The sequence below is a fragment of the Girardinichthys multiradiatus genome, chromosome 3 (genome assembly GCF_021462225.1).
Source record: "Girardinichthys multiradiatus isolate DD_20200921_A chromosome 3, DD_fGirMul_XY1, whole genome shotgun sequence".
NCBI lineage: Eukaryota > Metazoa > Chordata > Actinopteri > Cyprinodontiformes > Goodeidae > Girardinichthys > Girardinichthys multiradiatus.
This window is the reverse complement of record NC_061796.1, coordinates 30,870,762-30,895,394: the sequence shown is the minus strand read 5'-3', so window position 1 is coordinate 30,895,394 and position 24,633 is coordinate 30,870,762. Positions and strand designations below refer to the sequence as shown.

General features: G+C 40.1%; 2 protein-coding genes across 6 annotated transcripts in view; one reads left to right on the top strand and one right to left on the bottom strand.

Moving 5' to 3' along the window:
* fam131bb (family with sequence similarity 131 member Bb) overlaps positions 1–4,883 on the top strand; it is a 53,486-nt gene extending 48,603 nt beyond the window's left edge. For all 4 annotated transcript variants that reach the window (XM_047361665.1, XM_047361664.1, XM_047361668.1 and 1 more), the window contains one exon: positions 853–4,883. In XM_047361665.1, coding sequence (XP_047217621.1) covers positions 853–1,068 — 216 coding nt within the window. In that variant the 3' untranslated portion in view covers positions 1,069–4,883. The remainder of the gene's footprint in view (positions 1–852) is intronic.
* Positions 4,884–7,286: 2,403 nt separating this feature from the next.
* Positions 7,287–24,633, bottom strand: part of clcn1b (chloride channel, voltage-sensitive 1b) — a 42,101-nt gene continuing 24,754 nt past the window's right edge. For both annotated transcript variants that reach the window (XM_047361655.1, XM_047361656.1), the window contains exons 7-23: positions 23,385–23,463; positions 20,503–20,628; positions 17,863–17,947; positions 17,662–17,763; positions 17,100–17,184; positions 16,025–16,180; positions 15,825–15,894; positions 15,624–15,734; positions 14,222–14,435; positions 13,994–14,127; positions 13,548–13,753; positions 11,853–11,937; positions 11,690–11,772; positions 11,350–11,394; positions 11,135–11,239; positions 9,450–9,536; positions 7,287–8,304 (exon numbers count right to left, since the gene is read on the bottom strand). In XM_047361655.1, coding sequence (XP_047217611.1) covers positions 7,843–8,304; positions 9,450–9,536; positions 11,135–11,239; positions 11,350–11,394; positions 11,690–11,772; positions 11,853–11,937; positions 13,548–13,753; positions 13,994–14,127; positions 14,222–14,435; positions 15,624–15,734; positions 15,825–15,894; positions 16,025–16,180; positions 17,100–17,184; positions 17,662–17,763; positions 17,863–17,947; positions 20,503–20,628; positions 23,385–23,463 — 2,235 coding nt within the window. In that variant the 3' untranslated portion in view covers positions 7,287–7,842. The remainder of the gene's footprint in view (positions 8,305–9,449; positions 9,537–11,134; positions 11,240–11,349; positions 11,395–11,689; positions 11,773–11,852; positions 11,938–13,547; positions 13,754–13,993; positions 14,128–14,221; positions 14,436–15,623; positions 15,735–15,824; positions 15,895–16,024; positions 16,181–17,099; positions 17,185–17,661; positions 17,764–17,862; positions 17,948–20,502; positions 20,629–23,384; positions 23,464–24,633) is intronic.

Genomic DNA, 24,633 nt, shown 5'->3' with positions numbered 1-24,633 from the left:
ATTTCTTCACATTAGGAGCTTTCTTAAGACCTAAGATGCTTCGTGAATAACCTTCATCTTACCGAGGGACAATTCTAAGAAATTCGAAGAAATCGAGACATTTTTTAAATTTGGAGCCACTTTTAGTCTTAGGATTCTTTGTGAATACGGGCCCAGATCGTTATGTCTTTGAGAGTGGCAAAGAGACAGCCATTATAGAAAGACAAGCACAAAACGTCCTGTGTAGTTGTCCTTGTTTGTAACAAGCCATGTAGGGGACACAACAGGCATGTGGAAAAAGCTGCTCTAGTTATATGTGACTAAAATTAAAGTTTTTGATTCACATGCTAAAAGCTAACAGCCTGAACACACCATCTTTATGGTGAAAAACGATGGTGGCACCATCATGCTATATACTTGGTAGAGACAGTGAAGCTGGTCAGAGTTAATGGGAAGATTGTTGGAGTTAAATACAGGGAAATCCTGGAAGAAATAGAGGCTGCAAAAGAAAAGAAAATGATTTAGATCAAAGCATATTCATGAGATGAATATTAATGTTCTCCAATGCTCTCCATACAACCAATCTAATTTTCAACTATTTTACAGAGAATAGACAAAAACATACCTCTCTAGATGTGCAAAGCTGCTCGAGATGTACCCCAAAAGGCTTGCAGCTGTGACCGAAGAAAAAGGTGGTTCTATCAAGTATTGACTCAGTGGGCTTAATAGATCTGAATACATGTATAAGGCATAACCTGCAAAAGCGCCAGGAATGCTCACATTGTCAGTGTGTACATATTTATATAATCTGTGGCATAGCAGCTTTTGTTTTTGTTCTGAGCACAATGACTCCTTTAGTTTTGTCCTGATCAGGAAGAAGATATAACGCTGGCCCTGGAACAGGAGTCGACCATGTTGACTCCATCCACGCAACAAGGAGATGCCTCTGGAGGCAGTAGTCCGGGGCAACCGCCAGTGGAGCCAATCACAGAGCGCAAGGCCTCCGATGTCACCTCTGGCCTCATTCAGATGCTGGAGGAGGAGGAGGAAGAGGAGGCAGGGCCATCTATCTCCATGGCCACCAACTGAGGTCCTGATTATTAAAAGATTCCTGAATACAAACGAACCTCGGAGTCAGCAAGGGACGAGCAACATACAACAACATATATCTATTAATCTGTTCCTTTTCAGGTATCAAAAACTTTTCGGTTTAAAGGTGAATTCCTTAAAATGACTCACAATGAGACATGAGCTCATGCAACAAAGGACACCTCTGTTTTTGTAAGCTTTACATCCCAAAGGTTTGAAAAGTAGAGCGAAAACAGAGCGGAGGAGGTGAACAGGAACCAGACTGTGATGAAGAGGATGGAAACATGCATGCTTTTTCTTTGAAGACCAACAACTCAACTCTATCTTTGTCTTATGATAAAAATAAAAATCTAACATAAATCAGCATAATAAGAGGAACAATTTTTGTAATAAAGTTAAAAAAAAGAACAGATAGAGATGTATAAGTGTGGTCTTACAGGTTTCCTGAGGGAGAACTGCTCTGTTTACAGCCCTTTCTTAACACATTCATTTTCTTCTTGGATCAAACACATGCACCCTAATACTGCAAAAAGCAACCCAAGCAGTTTCATAGATGCTTTAAGAAGTCTCAGCATTTCAGTGAAATGCAGTTTAACTCCTCTGAAATCAATTCTCCTGCGACGTTGTGGCACAACCCATGGGCGAGCCCGCTCTGCTGACTACACACACCCGACCCAGCACAGATAAGGATTGTACTGTAAGATAGTGTGCTTCCTACTCTGTCTCTCTGTATGCATGTCTTTCAGAGTACCACGGAGTACCTGTAACTATACAGCACTGTAAAAGACTTTGCACTGAACTGTTGCAATCCCAGGTGGGAGTTCCTTGATGGAGACGGCTGCACATGCGACTTTAGTTGGGTTCTTGTTGTTGTTTTATTGCACTAAAGCAGTCCAGTAGATCAGAGTTTGTCTTTGGACTGTTGGCATTAACGCAATTCCCACCCTGACAACCAAAACCACCCGAGCCGCTTCATGACACAGGAACACTCAGCTGCTTTGTTTTTCACATAGATCCTGACACACCAAGTATGTTGACCACAATTCTGAATGTACTGGACAACGGGGGCCGGTGCACGGGCGATGATGAGTCACTACGGCCCGCGCCGTACACACGGACATGGAAATATCTAAATTGTAACCAGCAATAGGCAGAGGAAACACTGGCCTTCCAAAAAAGTCCAGCTCTGTCATTAAGATGTAAATACAAATAGTAGAAATTGCCTCTCAGTCACAGTCACGGCAATTCTTTTGCAGTATGATTTCTTTATTTTTCTACGCCTCTTGGGTCCTAATTTATTTTGGGGACTGCGCTCAAGCTTGCTTTGTTTTGTTTAATGCTGCACAATTAAATATGAAATGGACTGAGCCAGTAGCTGGTTGAGCTCAATCAGGTAACCGCACTGAAGACTGGAGGTGAAACAAGACTGGTGTCTTCCTGCTCATCGTTACTACTGTGAAGCAGCTGCCTGGGTGGGAGTAATGAGTGGGGAGCATTTTTGTCCCCAATTGATTTCATTTTATTAAGGAAGAGTGCATGTTTCCCAGTAGGAAGGGTGGTTAAACGGTGGTGGTGAACTTTCTGCTCCTGTCTGCTTGTCTCTTTATAATGTCTGGGAAACACCTTCTCTTGCTTTGAGGACACTTTGAAGACAACATCTGCAGTTTATTGACTTGTATGAATTTATTTATTGAGTGCTTCTTTATGCAATGTCAGGGGACAATATTTATTTTTCTACTGCCTTGTTGAGATCCCTTCCAGTATAAGTTAGGATAGGTGTCAGGGCTATAAAGCAGACTCGTTTTGTTCTGGTTTTGAGCACCTGTCTGCCCAGAGATAAGAGACTGATTGTTTGGCAGCTCCTCGTGGGAAATAATTGAACATTGCCTTGCAAAAATATTCCCCCTCTTATACCCCTAAATAAAATCCAGTACACCCAATCGCCTTCAGTCTTTGCCTAATTAGTAAATAGTGAGTCCACCTGTAATCACCATGTAAATCCAGCTGTTCTGTCAAGGTCTCAGAGATTTGTTAGAGAACATTAGCGAACAAACTGCATAATGAAGAACAAGGGACACAGCAGACTGGCCAGAGTTACAGTTTTGAAGAATTTTAAAACAGGATCCCAAGGTTTGAACATCTAACATTTCACTCTTCAACTCATCATCTGAAAATGGAAAGAATATGACAGGCCTGGCAGGGAGGCCATCAATCAAAGAAGCAGACAAGAGGCTCATAGTAACTCTGGAGGAGCTGTAGAGATCCACTGCTTAGGACAAGAGCTCGTCAACAGGACAAATAATAGCCATGCACTCCACAAATCTGGCCTTTATGGAAGAGTGGAAAGATAAAAGCACTGGTTTAAAGACATAAATATATAAAGAGATAAATACAGGGTTAACTTAGAGGGAAACCTGTTAGAGGCTGAAAAGACTTGAGACTGAGTCAGAGTTTCACCTTCCAGCAGGACAAAGAAAAAAAATATTCAGCCCTTAGATGTGCAAAGCTGGTAGAGACAAAACCTAAAAGATTTGGGGATGTAATCAGAGCAAAGGGTGGTCCTACAAATTATTGTCAAGGGGAGATGTGATCCAAAGCATGCCACACTTTTCCCATTTTTACTTGTAGAAATTGTTTAATTCATGTATCATTTTTCTTCTGCTTCACAACCAACCACTACATTTTAGTTTGTCTATCCTGTAAAATCCACATAAAACACATTGACATTGGTGGTGAATACTTTTGCAAGGCCTTGTAGTCCGAAACTTGTTTTGGGAAGTTGTAACAACTTCTTAAGAAAGCTCAAACCCACAAACAGAACGTCTTTACACTATGGCGAGTACTAATTTATTTATTGAACCACTACTTGGTAGGGAGAAACACCTTGATGATGTACAGAGGTTATTTCATGTAGATACCGACTCATCTGGGAGCAGTATCTTTTTTCTTTGAGTTTAAGCTGTAATGTAGTTGAAAGATTGATGATTTTGTTTGAGATGAAAGCCTCACAGCTTATTTGGGCCTGACTGTTTGCTTTTAAAATAAGATTTCAGAGGGAAAGCTGTGGAAAGGACACTGCTTCTCTTTGAGCTTTATTGCTTTTTTCCTTCTTTTTAAAAAAAAAATCAGTTGATCTCGATGAATGAATAAAGAAATAACATGAAACCAAATATATTTCTGTGGATGTTAAAGGTTTACTGATCATGTCCTTGTTAACCTTACCTGACTTCCTCCCGTTTTTATCTAATTTCCACTGCCGTCTCTGAGGAGTTTCAGTAACGTTTCTGCAGGCAGGATGGTCAAAAAACTGCCTCTGATCCTCTGCCTTCTTCTCTTCCTCTCTGTCCGTTCTGTATACTTGTATCTGCGTGTATGTCTGTATGTGTACAGTAAAAAAAAAATGTCCACTGTCTTTTTGGAAAAAGTCACTGCCTGGAATAATAAACTTTTCACATCAGTCAAAGAGGGATTTGGAGCCCTCCATATGTGGAATTTGGAGTTGTGTGCCGAAAACGGCTGTATAAAAAACGATATATAAAACCAGATGACTTCTGTAAACAGCTGCATAAAACTGGATTTGTTTTAAACGAGGCAGTGTGACTGATTACACACCTATGCATGCTTGTTGGACGGTTCTCACTGGTTGGTTCTTCCATGTGGTTTCCCCTCTCTCTTCTGTCCGCAGCTCTCTCTTTCTTTCCCCTCCTTTTTCCTGCACGACACAGCCTCCTTCACCTTCTCCGGCTCTTCTACCTGTCTCCTTTTATTTTCCTTCTGGTGGAGAAAGAGCAAATAAACAGACCAAACAAATTGCATTTTTTGTGGATATGTGTGAGTCTCTTCTCACAGGCTGTAAATAATTACAATCTCAAGGGTTGCCTCTGTTTTTCTCTTGAGCCTTAACACATTTCTGTTGTTTTTCTGTTTTCTGTCTCTGCTCGACTTACTTGTGACTGACAGACACACCAGAAAAGAAGTCAACAAGGAATTGGCAGCAGTGTAATCCGTGCTTTTCCAAAAGCCCTTCTCCACCGTCCTTATTAGGAATTGTGTGTCAGGAGAATATAAACAACAAATGCCCTCCGTTGGGATAAACTGTTTATTTGTTGAAGCTCAGAGAGGACTCAGTGCCTGAAACACATTGTTGACCTTCACAACACAGAACTGTTTATATACTCAAAGGGTGGAAGAGATGTGACTGAGGCTGTTTACTTATCTCACTGGCTGTTGGTGTTTTAGGAGGTCCAACACATTGGTTGATGAATTTACATAAAGTTAGAAGCCATACTTGCTCATAAAATGCAACCAACCTCACTTTAAGCCTGTCAAATATATAAGTTGCCCGAATTATCTTTCTCTTGTGTGTTTTGCTATTTTGTTGTGAATTTAATGAAGATGAAGCACCAGTGCCTCTGTTGATGTCACACAGGCCTTGATGACCAAGATCATAACTCTTAAGGACAGTGGTCGAGACACCCCTATAGATAGAAAGAGAGTATAATTCGGGTTATTCATGAGTGATATTGTAAAATTCATTGCAATGACATTTTTCCCTAAAATTCAGCATTGCATTTCATGTAACAAACTGAGGTGATAATATAGCATTTCCGAGTGGTGAACATTGATGGAAAGCAATCAGATGGCTAAATCAGCCTTTCATTTCGTGATTTACACGTTCTTTATGCTTCACAATCAACGGAAAGGTTCCGACAGGGAATGGGAGTGGGGGGGGTGGAAGTCTACCCATCAATCCTCTAATCCACCTCGATTGTGGAACGAATAGTAAATAGCCCCTCCAGATCAGTTGTTTCATGTCATGCATGTTTTCTTTACATCTAATAATCAACTGAAAGGTCCTGACATGGAATTGGGGGGGTTGAGGTCCTCCCACCAATTTTACACCTCATCCTCCTCCGGAAGTAGTCACGAACTAAGTATGAGCTGTAAGGAGACAGGATTGTGAAACGAGTAGTAATATGGTACAAAACAAAGATGGCAACAGTTGCAGCCCAATCCAAAGGTGCACAGAGAGCACAGACACAGGCTGATCCTCAAGTGTCAGCCTAAACTGAGAAATGCATTAGTCGGATGAATCTAAAGCAGATAACAATGTCAGGAGGTTGGAGCACAACTTTTGCTTGAAAACTGCAATACAAAGCTCAACCGTTGTAAACTGCGCTCCTTTGGTTCTACAATCCCACATGTGTGCTCTGAAAGCACACATGGACCGCTATCTCAACGGATTGACTTGTGCAGTGTGGATGACAAATTGTGCTAATGTGAGTTCGGAAGACCAAAACTGTTTTCAATACCATTTGCTTCTTCTCCATCCACAGCAGCAATCATCATGGCTTTCGATCATCATATTCTTTTCAAGAGTTGATTTGTTTTTCAGAAAATGCATGAAAGACCAGACAAAATCACCTCAAACTCTACATCTGAATCTGTCAACATTCAGTTGTCCACCATGGTACCAGTTTTTACTACCTGGTGTGACATCATCAACTTTGATGCAGGGGGTTGTATTGTTATTTTTGTGCAATCCTGCATTGGAAATCACTGCTTCACTACCCAGCTAGTTTTCTTTTTTTATTCTTGTAAAGCTGTAAGTATAAAAAAACACACCACAGGCTAGCATTTTTGCGATATGAAAGATTGTAAACATGAACTTTGGGTATACCATAATTTGTTCCCACTGATGCATCACACTAAACTGGATCTTTAAATGTTAAATATCTTAACCGATATGAAATTAGAACAGACACAGATGCTTCACTTACCTAAACAAACAACTAATATTTTTAGCATGACCAAATGTGTTCCCCTCAGCCAGAACAACTATTAAGACAACTATTAATTAATAATATTGATTATAGACAAACATTTTAATTTGCTTTAATTGGCCCAAATAATCTTTGATCTTGGTCCTGAGCACCAGTTTCTCAGGATTTCTGATGTTTTTCAACAGTATTTATTTGGTCATTGGCTGCTTTTTTATTGGATATTTTTGTTCATTGTCATTCACCACAAATATGATGCTTCCCTACCTAATGTGTTAGTGTTTTTCTCTTACAAGAGTCTAACATAAAACAGTAGAAGTGTTAGGCCTAAAGGTATGATTCACTGAATATTTGTAAATCACAGCGCCCCGATTCTGCTCTAAATAACTCAAATGAGTTAGTAGACAACATAAGAATTTATTGTACTTTACAAATTAGAAACTTGTAACAATGATTTTAATATTTAGCGTACAGGAAATATATTAATAATTTAATTTAGATTTTTAAATTAGATTTTTGAATCAGTAAGGTTTAAATGCATAATCTCTTTGATCTTTTGGCCAAATTAATTTAGTTTTTAATTGGTACACAGTATTACTTCATCATTGCACAGTTCATAGCTGTCAGTAGCTCACATGTACATAATGAACCGAACAGATTTTGATACATAGGCCATTCAGCTACATTCACCTCTGATTTGGATGGAGGAGAAACATCTGTGATTTGCTGGAGTGAATGTGTCTGCTTGAAGTCTGAAACAGGAAGGCATCTGAGATTCAGAAGTGAAAAAGTGAGATTGGTGTGAATATAGAACAAAATAAAAACTATCCAAGATTTTAAGATGGGTTTGTGTAAACCAGTTCATCCTGGTGGCTGAGAGTAATTAAGAACTGCAGGAAGCTTGACTCCTCCGTTCAGACTGCAGCTCTGTCTCTGACAAAGAGGAGTGAAATCACAAAAAAGTAAAGGTCTTTATCCATGTCTCCCAGTCCTCTTACAACTGTTCATCTGACTCCTCGCTCTCCCTCTCCTCCTGCAGGGAGGATAGTGTGAGGACCGGGCTCGTGTGCGACACGGGGGAAACCGGAGGCAAAGAAGAGAAGGAGGAGGTTGAAGGGGACGCAGCATCCTGGGATGCTCCTTCAGCTCCTCTCACGTTGGCGGAGCTCCCACTGGTGCTCCCCGTGCTGCTGGGAGATGAGGGGACTGTTTCAGACCCGGGAGCTCCTCGAAGAGATGGAGTTTTTCCCCGGGAATGATCCCTGGACTCCCTCCTCAGCATCTCACTGTCTCTTCTGCTCCCCTCCCCCCACAGGTCTCTGTCCCGTGTGGGAGAGGAAGCGGCGGACGAGGGAGGCTGGTGCTTCTTAGTTTTCCTGCTGGCATCCCTGAAGCTGGCCAGAGGAGGACGCAGCCTTACTCCACTGCGAGTCGAGCCCTCTATGGCCTTCTGTAACTGTAAGATGAGGAAAAAAATAAAGTCTGAATACCTACAGAGGAGAATAATGAGGCAAAAGCCTCTAAGAGTAAGAAGATGTCATCAAAAAGGTGGACATCTAAGCAGATAAGAGATGAGTGATCACAATTTAAAGATAAAGTTTATTTATTTCAGTAACTCAGTTCAAAAAGTGAAACTCATGTCATATACAGTAGATTTATTACACACAGAGAGATATATTTCCAAGGTTTATTTCAGGTAATGTTGATGGCTTACAACTAAAACAAAAAAACAACAACAAAGTTTAGTTTCTCAATCCAAGTATATTAGAAGACCAATAACGTTGGTCCTACTGTAAAAAATACTGCCAACTTTTCAGCTGTCCAGCAGAAAAGTCACAAAAGGTCCATGCTAAGGAAGATGGCTGTTCACAGGATGCTGTTTTCAAGTATATTTATGGAAAGTTGAGTGGAAGGAAAAAGTGTGCTAGAAAAAGGTGCACGAGCAACAATGAAAAAGACGGCCATAAGAGGATTGTGAAATAAAGCCCAATTAAATGGTCTATTGTGTGCTCTTAGATAAAAAAAATCTTTCAGGTGCGCCCCCCTGAAGAAGTGTTTATTGCTTATTTGCATTTGAACAAAATTAATGGGTCTATTTCTGGGAGTTGTTGTTTTGTTTTTGAGCGTGGACTGCATTTGACCATGAACTCTAGTTCAAACTCTTACTTACTTAGACTGGTCAACCCTCAACTGAAAGCATGCTGTAAACCCAGTTTTAGCTTTGTGAAACCTCTATGTAATAGAGGCAAGTCTTAGTTTCCTCATAAATAATTTTTAAAAGCAATCCATCTGTCTAGATCAACTATTGGATCGATATTGTTTTGTTTCTTAACATTTCTGAAACGTTACATGATAAAAATGCCTTTCTTTGGTCCAGATTGGTCTTTGTTACTACAATTTATGAGATTACTTTTTAAAACTGAATAACTCAAATAAATTAAGTTTTCAATGATAATCTAATTCAATGCGATGTACTTGTAATGGATGAGCCACCACAGCCGCCCACAAACTGGGATCATCAGAGCTCACTGCGATGCCACAGTAAACCATAAAAGGTGACGAAAATGATGCAGAAAAGGAAACCATGAGGAGGAACTTTACCTCTTTGAGTGCCACAACTCCCACCAGCTGCCCAATGCTGGTGACGTAGGCGTGACTGAGACCCAGAAGGGAGAACAGAGTGTGGGTCTGAGTAATGACAGGGAGGAGAACATGATCCAGTCAGTGATAAATCTGATGGACTGTGACAGTTTTCAGTTTGCATGACTGCACTGCTAAATAATTTGTCCAAAGGTAAATCACGCTGTATGACACTGCTACACAACTGCAGCATTAATTTCATTTAAAGCCTTCCCAGCAAACAGCCATTGGTATAAAATGTCTAACTTCACAACCCTCCACCTTCATAAAACAGTTAGGAACAAAGCTTAGAGTCATACACCGACCTGATCTTGCACCCAGAATTTTCAAAAGATTTTTTAACCACATGTTTCTCTTTTTAATCTAAATAATATTTTCCAATAGATCATGAAAAAAGATTGATTCATTTTACAAGTAAAAACTTTGCTTCTGCTATCCAAGACTCTGTACTCCAAAGGAACTGGATCTTCTTGCAATGTTAAGGTGTTTTCCAGGCTTTCTGGTGGACATTCTTTAGTTTTATTTAGACTTTGGTCGCTTTTTCTCTAATTTTATATTCAGTTTTGTTACAAGTATCCAATGCAAATGTATCCATACCATTTTTTTTCACGTTTTGTAGCCAAACAACCACAAACTCTAGTGTATTTTATTGGGATTTTATATGATAAACAAACACAAAGTAGCAAGAAATTCTAACGTGGAATGGAAATTATTGGTTCTACATATTGCTTTTTTGCTAATAAATTAGTACGTTTAAAAGTTTAAAAATGTGTCGTAAATTTGTGTTCAGCCCCTCTGAGTCAATAAAACCCATTTCTTATGAAGTATGTCTGAGTATCGCTCATCCCTTTTCTAAAATAGCTTAGGTTCAATCAGATTTGATGAACTCCTGCCACAGATTCTCAGCTGGAACTGGACTTTGACTAGGTCATATTAATATGGGAATATACTTGGATGTAAACAGCGCCGGTGTAGCCATGGCTGTATGTGTATGTGTATCTGCTGCAAGGTGAAGCTCTCCCCCAGTCTCGAATATTTTACATCGTTTAACAGGTTTTCTTCCAGTATTTAGCTCCATCAATCATCCCATCAACTCTGATCTGATCTGAACTACCTTGTTGTTTTTAAAGAAAAGCAATCCCACAGCATGATGCTGCCAACACCATGTTTCACTGTGCAGTGCTAGGTTTTCAGCATTTTGCACACATCTGACCAGAGCATCGTCTTCCACTTGTTTGTTGTTTGCCTACATGGCTTGTAGCAAACTGTTTTTGGCTTTCTTTCAGCAATGGATTTTTTCACAACACTCAAATACAAAAAATATTTTTAACCTTTACAGGAAATAATTTGACTGTAAAAACATGCCCAGAACAAACTTATTCAACCTCAGAGCTCACTAATTAAACTAATCTTCAACTTCGTCAATATGTACCGGTCTCTGATTGTGATTTTAAAATGTTTTATTTCTAAGACGTTTTTTCTGCCAATTAAATAGCTGAAAAAGGTCTTGGAGGAGCTTGTTGTCTAAAGAAGTTTTTGGTGTCCTAACTGTTAAGAAAATGCACAGGTTTCCTTTTTGAATAGAAGACATGTAATTGAGTAAAAATCATGCATTTTCCTGTGCATGAAGTTTTTGCTGTGCTCGCCTTGTGCAACGATGTCCTTTCCACCAGCTGAAATGGGGAGGGATCTATACGTATCTGCTCCATATCGATTGGTTTGTCCAGTTCTTCCTCTTCCCAAGATTTGATCTGAACCAGAAAATCACAAAGCAGTGAGATACACTCAGATTATTGATCAGGACACTGGTTTGTTGGCTCTTTGTTGGCTGTGCGGATGGTGAATCAGTGTTATACAGTACCTCCTCGGGGGACATGGTGTCAGTTAGTGGAGGAGGCACATCTTCCTGAAGGAGAACAAAGAAACAAACAGATGTTCGACCGACCAGTGAGCAGTTTGGGCACATATTGAGATACCCCAGGTGGTTTCAAGGTTTCAGCTGATAATGCAATGATGCCAGCTCTGTTCTACATGTTTCATGCTGTGCTCCTCGTACATTAATGAGGTTGGCTCATGCTGCCTAGCTGGACTGATAACATTGTCTGAGCTGCCGCTGCCAACTCGACAGCGGATCACTGATGCACTGCTGCTTTGAGCTGTTAACGTCAAAGTGATATGTGTGTAGACTGATCTTAAGGAACCTGAGTTTCAGTCTGGCCCGATGAGGACGAAGAGGGGAAGAGTCTCTGAAGAGTCCTCCTGACAGACGACAGCTTGCGTTTGTCTGAGAACACGGGAGGGCGACACGTGTCACAGAAGAGAGACTGACATGCGGTGGGTGAACCTGTGGAAATGCTGTCTTACCTGATTCCTTGTGGTTGGTGGAGGGCTCCTGGATGGTAGGGGATGGGATGGGTCCATTACATCCTTCTTGCACAGGAGAGACAGTCTGATGGTTGCAACGTGGTTAGTGAATGTTTGGTTGATGTAGGAGGCAAATCAGTTGACATTACAACTCCAAAATTGTGCAAAAGTCTAAGAATGTCTTAAAAAGGTTTTAAGACTCTTCCATCCTTTTCACATTTTGTCCCCTCACGACCTCAAACTTCATTGTATTTTATAAAGACATTCTGTATTATACCACCTCAAACTTTAAAAACCATGCATCATTTTCCTTCCACTTCACAATTATATAAAGTGTGGCGTGCATTTGCATGTAGCCCCCTTTTACTGATACATCAGTGAACAAACAGCATCATGAAGACCAAGGAATAGAGCAGACAACTCAGGGATAAAGTTATGACAAGTTATCACAAACTTTAAGCATTTCACAGAACACTGTTCAAATAATCGTCTGAAAACAGAAAGAATATGGTACAACTACAAACCAACAAGACGTGGCAATCCACATAAACTGACAGGTCTAACAAAAGAGCTTTAATCACAGAGGGACCCAAGAGGCCCCTGGTATCTCTGGAGCTGCTGCAGAGATCCACAGCTCAGGAGGGAAAAGTATTAGTTGTGTACCCCACAAATCCCACTTGTATGGAAGAGTGGCAATAAGAAAGCTGTTGTTGAAAGCAGCCCAAATCCTGTTTGCAATTTGGTACAAGTCACTTAGTCACTCGGATGAGACCAAAATATTTGCCCTACATGCAAAACTCTATGAGTGAAAGAAAACTAGCACATCAACCTGAACACACAAGCAACACAATGAAACATGGTGGTGACAGCATCATGCTGTGGGAAAGCTTTTCTTCAGCAGGGACCTGTAGACATGACAGAGCTGATGAGAAGATGGATGAAGCTAAATACTGGGCAACACTGGAAGAAAACCTGGCAGAGGGAGAAAAAGACTTGAGACCTTGGGCCAGAGCTACAGTAGTATGGTTTGGATCATCTGTTAAAATGACCCAGTCAAAGTCCATAAATAAATCCAGTTGAGATGATCCTGACAAATGATCTCTCAATCTGATCAAGTTTGGGCTATCTTACACATCAGTCTGTAGATATGCAAAGCTGGTAGAGGCATACCACAAAACACTTGTTGCTGTAATTGCAATGGAACGTGGGTTTCACTTGAACAGGCTGAATACAAATGACAGCCACACTTTTCAGATTTTTTACTATCTTTTTGCGTTCACTTTACAATTATGAGCTACTTTGTGTTGGTCTATCACGTAAAATCCCAGTTAAATACAATGAAGTTTGCATCTGTAATGTGACAAAATGTGAAAAAAAAAGTGTATAAATACTCTTGCAAGGCGGCACTGTATATCCTTCCTTAATTTTTTATATTTAGCTTTCAAGGAATCAGACTTTCATGTACTTGTTCTGTTAATTGACATGTCTTCAGGCTTTCTAAGGTTTTGCTGCTTCTTAACTTAATTTTTTTTCATGGGAGATTAGCTGAAGGGAGGATGAATATTAGGTCGCGTCTCAGGTCTTTTAAAACATTTTTGCAAGCCTGGAGATCTATTGGACCAGACCAGTTCATAAGATTGCAAGAAAGTCTGGCTCCTTGTACAAGAATATAACTAACTTAGAATGGGTTTAAACCTTTTCACGGCATTGTGTTCCTTCCACCTTCTCAGTGCTTTCTTCTCCATCTTCATCTACGAAAGTGAAGGACTCCCAGCTTAGTTTGGAGCCTTTGTCTGGTGAACTGGGACCTCTTTCAAAGACTCGTCTTTCTGCAGAGAGCCACCAGTCTAAGACAGCCTGAAGCTCTGTCCTCTCAATCGAGCCAAGAAGGATCATTGATTCTACAGGAAAGCAAAACATTTATTTTATTTGAGTATCGACCTTACTCTCGTGGCTTTAAGAAAGAAGTTACCTTAGCTCGGCATAAAGCCTGGAAATTGACTAAAGGTGAATCAGGCTGAGCTTTATGGAGAGAACACACATTAAGGCTTTTCATTAACCTTGTCTAATCCTTTAACACTAAGCCTTTAAAATGAAAGCCAGCAGCTTAAGAACCAAAGTGCTGATGTGGGTCGCCCTACCTTTAGAGTCAACCAGCGGGATGGTTTTCAGGGTTGTGCTCTCCAACAGGTGGTTTAATTCCCGAAAAGTGGATTGAGAGGACAAGAATTTCACTTTGCGCACCATGATGTCCTCCACGAAGATGTTATACTTACTGTAAAAAGAAATGCCGTCACGCTACAATAAACGCCATGTTTCTTTCAATGACAGTTGCATGAAAACGCTGGAATAAGGACTTTAAACGTCACCTGATGTGCCCAAGAGCCAGCTCAGGAAGATAGGGCAGCTTCTTCACCTGGATAATGGAGTCGTAGAGAGATGGCTGCAGACCCTGGGCCACCATGTTGGCCAGGATGACCGCCACCATCATGGGTAAGATGTGGGAGATTTGACCAGTCAGCTCGAAGCAGATTACCGCTGTGGAAACTGTGTGAGTGACGGCGCCCGTCATCGCTGCAGCTCCTGTCACAAACCAAAGCAGAGCATCAACCACAATTAATCTAAATCAACTCAAACTCTAAAATCACCGTTCAGACTGGGGATGAAGTGGACATCAATGACCCTTGTTCAAACCTGTTCATTTCACACATTTATTAAGCTGAGAGGAAGATATGGGAAAAAAAGAGCTTTACATGTTTTTTATCTCCAAATTTAATGAGGAGTCAGATTTTCAAACAATGTTTATATTTATTAAGGAAATAAAAATAGCCCATTTGTGGAAAAAGTTCTTACCAAGACTCAGGCTTGATCATTGCTTGACTTTTAGAATTAAAGTCACATAAAAATAGCCTGTCCGACAACATGAAGTAGGCTAAAAGATCTCAAAAAGCAACACGTAATCATCAGATTGAAAGAAATTTGACAATAGATGAGAAATAAAGTCTCTAATGTTTATTAGACTGGACATTGTTAAATAAAAATTTTTTAAGGGGAGAAAAGTGGAAAACCTTCCAACAAGTCAATCCAAGATCCAAAATCAATCCAAAAGAACACAAATGACTCATTCAGGAGGTCCCAAAAGAACCCAGAGCGTCCTCTAAAGCACTGCAAGTGGAAATGTTTAGAAGATGTGCATCCCGTTTCCTCTGGTGTAAAACTAACACAGCTATCCAGAAACAGAACAGTTTACTGATAGTCCAACACGGCAGTGGTAGTGTGATGGCCTGGGTCTGCTTTGCTGCTAGTCAAGCTGGAAAACGTCCTGTCAATGATGTAACAATGAATTCTGCAGAAGGAGAATGTCTGACATCTGTGATGTTAAAATGAAGCTAAACTAAACTTGGGATAGGCACCAGGACAATGTTCCAAAGCACACCTGGAACAACCACCTCTGATGTTTGAGGTTCTGTGCTGTGACCTTAAACAGGTGTTCAGACACCTCCAATGTGTTTGAATTAATGAATTTTCTTTTATTAATGTTTTGTCCTTTTTTAGCAAATTTACTATAGCTAAAATATTAAAAAGGTTTCTAAACAGTTGCCATTTCATTACATTTTAAATCTAAAAGAAGTATAAACACTTTCATATCCAAATAAAATGTGTACCAGTCAAGTCATTTAAAGAAAGCAGTAACTTTTGTCAAATCTGCAACAAAAGCCCTCTGCATATTTCAAGGCACATGGGAGCATATGTGAGGAGTAAGAGGCTAACCGATGACAGCATAGCCTCCTGGCAGGATGCGGTAAACTATCCCATCAAACAATATCCCATTTGGGAAAAGAGTGGCCATGATCTCCCCGACGAGACGGCCGAAAGCAGCTCCTTGAGGAGAGAGATAAGGCACGCTGGTAAACACAAATTGAACAGAAGCTCAACGTAAGATACCGCACTAGCATTACGAAATCCTCTTACCTAAAATGAACACTGGCATGAAGGCGCCGGAGGGGATAGGCATCGTGGTGGAAACTGCTGACATCCAGAACTACAGCACAAAAATGGGATCAAGGTATAATAAAGCCCAGTCAGTCCCAGCAGGTTTACTCTTTTTCAATTTATGCTGTTTCTTTGAATGCAATACCATACACATGCAGCAAAGAAGAGCAGGGAGATACCTTCATGATAAAGAAGAGGAGGAGGATGAGAAAGACACTGACATGAGGATGCAGCCAAGCGGCAGAGCGACCGAGGCCAGGAGGAGCAGGCGAGTCGGAGATTTTGGTCCAGGTGAAATTATCAAAAAGAGAGTTGATACACTCTCTCGGCATCAGCTGTCAGAACACAGAGTCAAAGACAGGAAAAAAATGGGTGTTCAGTGTTGATTACGGCATTACCTTTTATTTGTTAGGTGTTTAAATTGTCCCTAAGCCTAAAGAATGAACAAAGTCAAATCAATTTATTATTGAAAAATATTTCAATTGGATCTTTAATTTTTCATCATCTAATAAAATACAATGGGCTGTTTTTGTCCACAATCCTTAGACAGAAACACGTGGACTGTTACCTCTAGGTTCGGAGTAAAATATTGTCTGAGATAGCAGAGTTGAAGTATCCCAGGGTCCAGTTTACAGGTAGGGGTATTACAGAACAGGAGACTGAGAGGCGGTCACTGTTCTGGTCTGTTGTGGTGAAGGGAATACTCAGCCTAAAGGCAAAGCTCTGAATTTACCTAGCTGATCAGTCTTTCAATGGCAACCTGTAGTCATAAACTGTAGGTAGTGACCAATAGAGTATAGATTGAGGAGGTGGCTTTGAGCTCAGGAGGAACTCAGAAGGACCTCAGAAGGAGCTTAAAGTAGCGTTGCTCCTTTATATCAGGAGCCAGTTTCAGCGTTTGTTTAGGCTGCCTTCTGAACAGATTCCTAGAGAGGTGTTTCAAATACACCCTACCAGGAGGAGGCCTTGGAGTAAATGGAGGACCTGCTGGAGGGACAGTCTCAGTTGTTTCAGGGACAATTACATTAGCTTCTTAAACATATTTTACAAGACAAAAGACAGGGGAGGGATGGATGGATGGGTGGGTGGATGGATGGATGGATGGATGGATGGATGGATGGATGGATGGACCACAAACCACAACCATTGGACTCCAAACTGTTTAAAAACCCAGTCAACCAAAGACCAACATTCTACCCTAGAGTCTCCTGTGTGATGATTACAATGTGAGAAAAAAGTGAGTTTGCCTCTCACCTCTCCAGCCATGAACTGTCCAAACCCAGGAGGAAAGGTGAAGGTGGAAATGATCAGTGTCACTGCACCTGGATAGATCAAACGACTGCAAGTACACAAAAACACAGACTTATGAGGAGGAACATTGCATTCTCAGACACCAACCGCATTGCATGTCATTTAAATAATTGTCTGTGTTTGTACCAGCCCTGACTGTATGAGTCTCCTGGTGCTGCATCTCATCTCTCCCTAATGTTAAAGCCTAATGTTCCCTGACTGCATAGTCTCAGAAGGTAAGTGAATCTCCCTATTGAGCGAATAACTGGTTGTAAGGTTGTTAAGGCTTTGCTGCTCTCCTGGCCAGTTTTGGGAGACTGATGAGTTTGGAGAGCATAGCTGAGATACATTAAGAGGAATTGGATCTAAATGCACAAATGGTTTCCTTTTCAAGGAAACTGTTTCTGCTAGAATCAATGTAGTTTTAGAGCTGAGCGCTACAGTAATTTGTAGCAGCAGGGAGAACAACATGTGTGTGTGTGTGTGTGTGTGTGTGTGTGTGTGTGTGTGTGTGTTGGGATCTTACTGTTTGGTTAGAAAGCGTGTGAGAGCTGTCGGTCTTCTCATGAAGAGAACCACCTGTCTGTTTAAGTAAACAAAGAGCGCTCCCAAAAAGCCACATGAGATCCTAAAACATGAAGAAAACTTGGGAGTTTTAATTTATGTTAAGATGAAAAACAACCAGTAGAAAACACACATTTGCACATGTATTCACAAATATCCTCACCCTATGATTGCAAATGCTGGTAACTCCTGCAGGTCAAAGGGGAATTCCATCCGGAAGTTGGTTTTGAACAGAGCTGTGATTGTGACTGAGAAAAGTGGAATAAAATAATATTAGTGCAAAATGGAGTTCAACAATAGAAATAATTGAATCAGGCACCTGCTTTTCTACTCATTATATAATATACAGAGGGCAATTTACACAATAAAGTTTGAAATCAAGTTTTGATTATAGACCAGCAAAGAGTGTTGTAAGTAGGCATGAGGCAAGATAAGTTTTGAAATTCAGCAAATATATTCCAGTAAATATATATAATTACTAAAAATGTTCCTACGCATATTTGTATAGTAGGGTGATCTTATTTTATCCTGTCCTATCTCTTAAACACCAACATATGAGTCATTGAACTTTTCTTATGGCAGTTATTAAGGGGGCTAATATTAAGGAATCATACACAGCGACCCCAGCTGTAAAAACTACTAAATACTACACCTACTGTTGGCCAAGATGCTTGCAAAATGGCAAAAATATATGATCTTATCAAAAACAATCCTTCACCGTTTGAAACAATAGGTCACTGAAGTTTTCAACATTTACTTTTCCAACTTCCTGTAGCAGCCTGCTGTGCTCCAGAGCTAATATCAGCTTTCGGGTTTCAGTTATTTTTTAATTGCTGTCCTCTCCTACAACAGTGTTACAGCAAAAGTTTTATTTAGCATGTACTTTGCCGATACTTATGTGAAGTTATTGTTCAAGAAGCTGCTGTGTTCTTCAGCCACCCCTGGGCGTGAGGGGAAAGGCGAGCAGATGTTGGCAGAAGCAAACCTGCTACTTCCTGTGCTAATGGATTGAAGCATTTAAATATTTTGTGGTGCTACTTGAGGTCAGTGTTTTATACTTTAAATAGCTTTTACAATCTTACAGTATTTTCAGGGACTTGGTCTGAATTAGAGTTTAGGTCAGTGATCTTCAACCATTGGGCAAAAGGCCATATCTGGCCACTAATAATACTCCATCTGTCCCACATAGTATTAAATGATCAATATTTTATGTTGAGACAACTGTGGCAGATTTCAGTAAGGGTTATGGACTGCAGTGCCTTAGCTAAGCAGAGCTAATACTGGCACCACGGTGGGGGATTAGAAGAGGAAAACCTGCAGAACTTGTAAATGTGCTCCCACTTTTATAGTGAGCTGAGTTCCTGAAGATAACGAAACGCTGCATGAGTAGAGTTTAGATTTGAGAATGATCAGTGTGTAGAAAACACTGCACTATATTGCTGATCAAACCTTTTCAACAGGATTTGAATCAGGGAACATGGAAAAAGCTTTAAAAAAAGGGATGTTATTCTCCTGGAACAAGTCCTTGTCAGACAGGTGTTGTGAACCACAGAATTGTCCGGTTGTCTCAGTCATCACTGAACAGACAAGAACCCTCAGTAAAAAGGGATGCCAGCTGCCACATCCCCAGCAACAGTTTGACACTCCTGCACAAACTAAAGCTCCATTGTTCGATCAAAGCAAAAAGGTCCCAGATAATGAAGAAGCCACCTCCACTGGGCGGTGCAGAATACATCACCTGTGGGATCACCTTGTCAAGCCAGTAACCTAGGAAGCTCTCAGGACCGTCAGAGGTTAAAAGTTTCTTCCACCTTTTAGTGTCCCATGTTTTTTGCTCCTTTGTCTCCTTTTAGATGCGGCCTTCCAAGACATCTTCTGATCTTTAAGTCTTTCTCTCACAGATGCCGTCTTATGTTTACTGCAGTCAAAATAAGTAATAGCCTGATTGGGTTGAGGATCTGCCCATGTACTTGAATCCTCCAGCTCAGTGGAAGTTAGCTGTTTTTTTTTATTTATCACTTGACTTTTAGTCCCATGACCCTCTGGATCTTTTATGAAATTTAAAATGACTGTCTTACCTCAGCAGAGATGGATCATTGTAAGGGGCTTTGCTTTTGCAGCTTAACAGTCCCACCACATTCAAAGACAGAAGGGTTTTTGGTATTAGGGGATCATGAGAGGAAATATGAAAACCAGGTTTATACGCAGATTTTGATTTTTTTAAGGCTGTTTGAGCCTGAAAAAACAAGACTTGACAAAGATCCAAGTTTATCTTACCACCACACACAGTGAGAAGGATAATGTGATGAAAAAAATAAACATATGTAGAGCTTATTGTTAGAGTACTGCAGGAAAAATGTTGTCTGAGGGTCATTAAGTCTTCAAAACAAGGGGTTGTGTATACATCTTTACCAAGAGTGCCAGTAATATTAGAGGGTGCTATTTTTTCTGTGTAATATTTTAGGAACAAATCCCCAAAAATGCCTCAGTTTTTCAACAGTTTTGATTATCGAATAACACTGAAAGGGGTTCATATATCCAAATAATGACTTAGTATTGAATATGAATATAAGCTATTTGCATTGCTGTAAGCATTTTGTCATCAGAGTCATAAACATGATTTAAATACATGATTCTGCTGCTGAATTAATTTTAAAATTTGAGTGATTACTTCAAAAGTTTATGGTTTATCTAAAGAAGAAAATTTTACTTAGCTGCCACATTCAGTATGTTTTAGTAAAGTGCAACCTCAACAGTCTTTCCTCAGCAGATTGTGTATGTTTGTGTGGATTTAGCTTCTCACCAGCATCCTTGTTCCAAACAGAGAGCACCCTGAATATGAAGGCACTGAATGTGGCAGCAAAGTATCCCCGCCAGTAATTCCTCACAGCAAAGTAGGTAGACGTGACCTCAATACTGAAGAGCACTCCTGGTGAGGGTGGAGAGAAAGGGGGACGAAAAGACAGAAGGAGGAATTACAGAGTGAGAAAATAAGGATGGATGGAGAGGTAATTGGGAGAGGGGAAAGAGAAGGTGAGAAAAGACAGAAATTAGTTTAAAAAAGCAGCATGAGTCCAGAAACCAGTAATTATACTCAACAAGAGAACCACTGGGAGTTAACAAACATCCAGACACAAGTAATTACACACAGTAACACACGAACACACACAAAATGAGAAAAAAACTAACAAACAAACACAAAAACATTTTGGGAATTAACCGAACAAAAACTCAACGAAGGGCTGGAAAAAAATATTTAAAGACCAGAGTATGCCAGGTTTTAAATAATTTGTGACTTAGAAAGTGTCCAGAAGTTTCATACATTTTAGATAGACTTTTATCCACCATCAGGGAGGCATTTAATCAGTCCCAAATTCATTCTGCAGCCTAACACAGCTTAAATATGCAGCCACAGTCACGTCCAACAATCTTCAAGAGGAACAAAGCAGAACACTGCAGCAGATTTTTGCAAACTACTGAATAATAACAAACGTGCCTTTCTGCTTGTGCAAACTATTTAAAACTGAGAATTTCTGTTATCACTTTAGAGTTTAAACAGTCCAAATAACCCATTTAAAAAAAGACACAAAATTACAATAAATTCTCACACTGAAGAAACTGGAAACAAATGATATTTAACACTCCTGTTTAGAGATCTGATCTAATTGTACATTGGAGTAGTTCTGCTTCAGGTTTATTTTTTTCATAGATGTTCTCACATTTTTCTCAAGCACCCTCTGATAAACAGTAGAATTACTGGTGGGTTCTATGATGTTGAAGTAGTCAGATCCTGCTGCAGCAAAGCATCAACCAGCCATGACACATTCCCCTCCATGCTTCACAGTTGGTTCTTTTTCCTGAAATGCTGCATACTGGTTCATACCAAATATGTCTGCCCTGATGTCCCAAATCTTTAATCTTAGACTCGTCTGTCCAAATAATTTTATTCCAGATGTCCTGGTCTTTGTCTACGTTCTCCCTTGCAAATTTCAGTCTGGCCTTCATGTTTTTCCAAGAGAGCAAAGGTTTCTTCCCTACAGACCTCCAATGAATGTTAAGCATGTGCAGTCTCTTTCTAATTATTCCTTTGCGTTAACAGTAGCAACAGTAGCTGCAGATAACATTAAAAGTGTCCAAAATCGTAGGGGTTTTGGACACTTCTTTTAGCATCTTGTGGTCTGTTTTCAGGGTGAACTTGCTTGGATAGCCAGATCTGGACATGTTGGCTAATTTCCCATTCTTTTAAGACCTCTCTAAATCCTTTACCAGATTCAAAAGCTGCTAAGATGATGATTCTGAAGGCCTCAGACAGCTCCTTAGATCTCACCACAGTGTTATCTCTCACTTCAACAATCAGGTGTAGATCAAACTAAATGCCTGAAGTTTAAACATGTGCACCCAATGTGATTTTAGCTATTTTAATTGAAATAAATGTGGGATGCCCTAATGTATTACCCAACAGAATGTTTTTTTTTTAAATCCTATATCATATAAATAAACAGCTTCAGGTGAGAGGTGTATGCAACTCTCAAGTGTTTCAAGTAAATCCTGGAAAAACTGATATTTTTGAACATGACATTGTCATTAAAGAGGGAGCCTCTGCAAGGCGTCTGTTACAGGATTCCTGAATGTCTGGTGGCATCCCTGAAGAAGGAAGCTGACCTAATGTTGTCACTGGGGATTATTGAGCCATCAAGGAGTGAGTGGTGTAACCCAGTGGTCTTGATGCCAAAGAAGGATGACAGCATGAGGTTCTGTATAGATTTCAGGTACCTAAACTCAATATCACTATTCGACTCATAGCCCACGCCACGTATTGATGATTTGTTGGAACTGCTGGGGAAGGCAAAGTACCTGACCACACTTGATCTGTGAAATGGTTATTGGCGGGTGCCACTCACAGAGCAGTCAAAGAAGCTAAAGGCCTTTTGAAAACCTTGGGGTCTCTCCCAGATTAAAGTGATGCCTTTCGGGCTGCAAGGGGCTCCAGCTACCTTCCAGAGATTAATGGACCAGGTGCTATGCAATTTCTCTGATTTTGCGTCTGTATATCTCGATGATATTGTCATTTACAGCACCACGTGGGATGAACACTTGGAACATCTGCAGGCTGTGTTCGACCGTCTCAGCTCTGCCGAAAAATTAGAGCGCAGGCTGCATTCTATTTTTCTCATCTAACTGTGAACACACTCCTAGACCTTGTGGAAGATGTTTACAAATTAGTTAAAGTTGCTATTGCTGGCAACAGGGCGGGGGTCCATTAACAAGTAACATGTAAAAGTAGACAGACAAATGCTTATAGTAATATAGGGTATATAGTAATATATAGGGTATAAATATAGGGTATATTTAAAATAAAAAAATATATATATATGCCAGTAAATTTTCTGCCACTGTTACAAGAAAGAATCGACCAAATACAAATTTCCTTAATAAATAGATATATTTAATGAATTTGCAGTCAATTACATTAATTTCTTTCAAACTTGATAAATGTTTTTAAAATATGATCTTTGTCTTGAGAATCTATAAAGGTTGATTCAACATGTTTTAATATAATGCATAATATATTTTTATGTCTGAAATTTCAGACATATTCACGGTGTAACTGAAGCTCTGCAGCATGAAGAAATAAGGTAGGTGAGACAGTTCAGGAAGAGTGACAGAGTGAAGGTTGTACAGTACCTCCTAGCGGAGTGCCGAAACAGCATCCCACTCCCACGGCACAGCCAACAGTCAGTATATCCGTGTAACCATATGGGTTCTACTGACACAGAAAACAGAGGGAGAGGAGGGAGGTAAAGAGGTGAGACGGGGATGAAAGCCAGGAGATGATGAGGAGAGAAAATTAGGATGACAGCTGGAAATAAGACAGGACAATAAATTGGAATAAAAGATCAAGGTGGAGAGAATAAGACGGAGAAAAGCATGGGCCAGGAAACAGTGCAAAGGGAGCAAAATGGAAGAAAGTGAATAAATAACACTAGAGTGTGATAAAAACTGACAGGGAGGGGGAATAAAGCAGTAGAAGAAGACATAAAGAAGGGGATGCACAGAGTTTTGAAATTTAGAGGAAGTTATTAAACAGAAAAACTGCATCAAACAACCAAATGGCCTTATGATTTGAATCCAGGCCACAAATAGCAGGCATTAAATACTTTAAGTTATCATGACTGACCTTGGATTAAATAAAAAACCGTATATTGTCATGGGAAAAATAAAATTTTCTTTACCCTGAAAACAGTCACGAGAAAAACTAAGCACAACATTGCTGCTTCCTTTTAAGAGACAAACTGTCAGATATGTGGTGCTAAACAACATTAGCTGATCACCAGTAGGTGTGACCATCTTTATAATAGCAGGTGTTTTGGCAGGTTGCTGGTGTGGAGCATACAGCTGGGTGTTTACACAATGCCATGATGGGAAAACATCAGCAATGACTCAAAGAAGCAAGTGTTGCTGGCTGTTTACCTGGTGGTCGTCTGTTTCCAGACTATTTAAAATGTATCATCTAACAGTAAGAAAGACAATTTACAAGTAAAAGACTGAAGAAAGTTGGCAATCTGCCCAGAAGTGTGCTTTCCAGCAAGTTCATCACAAGGCCAGACCACGCAAAGAGCAGAAACTAAATGCTCAAACCCAACAGGCCTCAGTTAGCATGTCAAAGATTCAAGTTTTATGACAAGAAAAAAAATATTCTAAAAGTATGGATTGTTTGAGAGGGTTGCAAAAGAAGGAAAAATTGTTATCTCTAACATAAAAAAGCTTATATTTACAAAGCTGCATCTGAATGAACCACAGCACGTCTGGAACAATGTGCTTTGGTCAGATGAGACTGTAGTAGAGACTTCTGGACATGAAGCACATCGCCATATTTGGGGAGAAAATATCAGCACATAAACCTATGAAGCGCAGTGACATAGGAGTGATATTT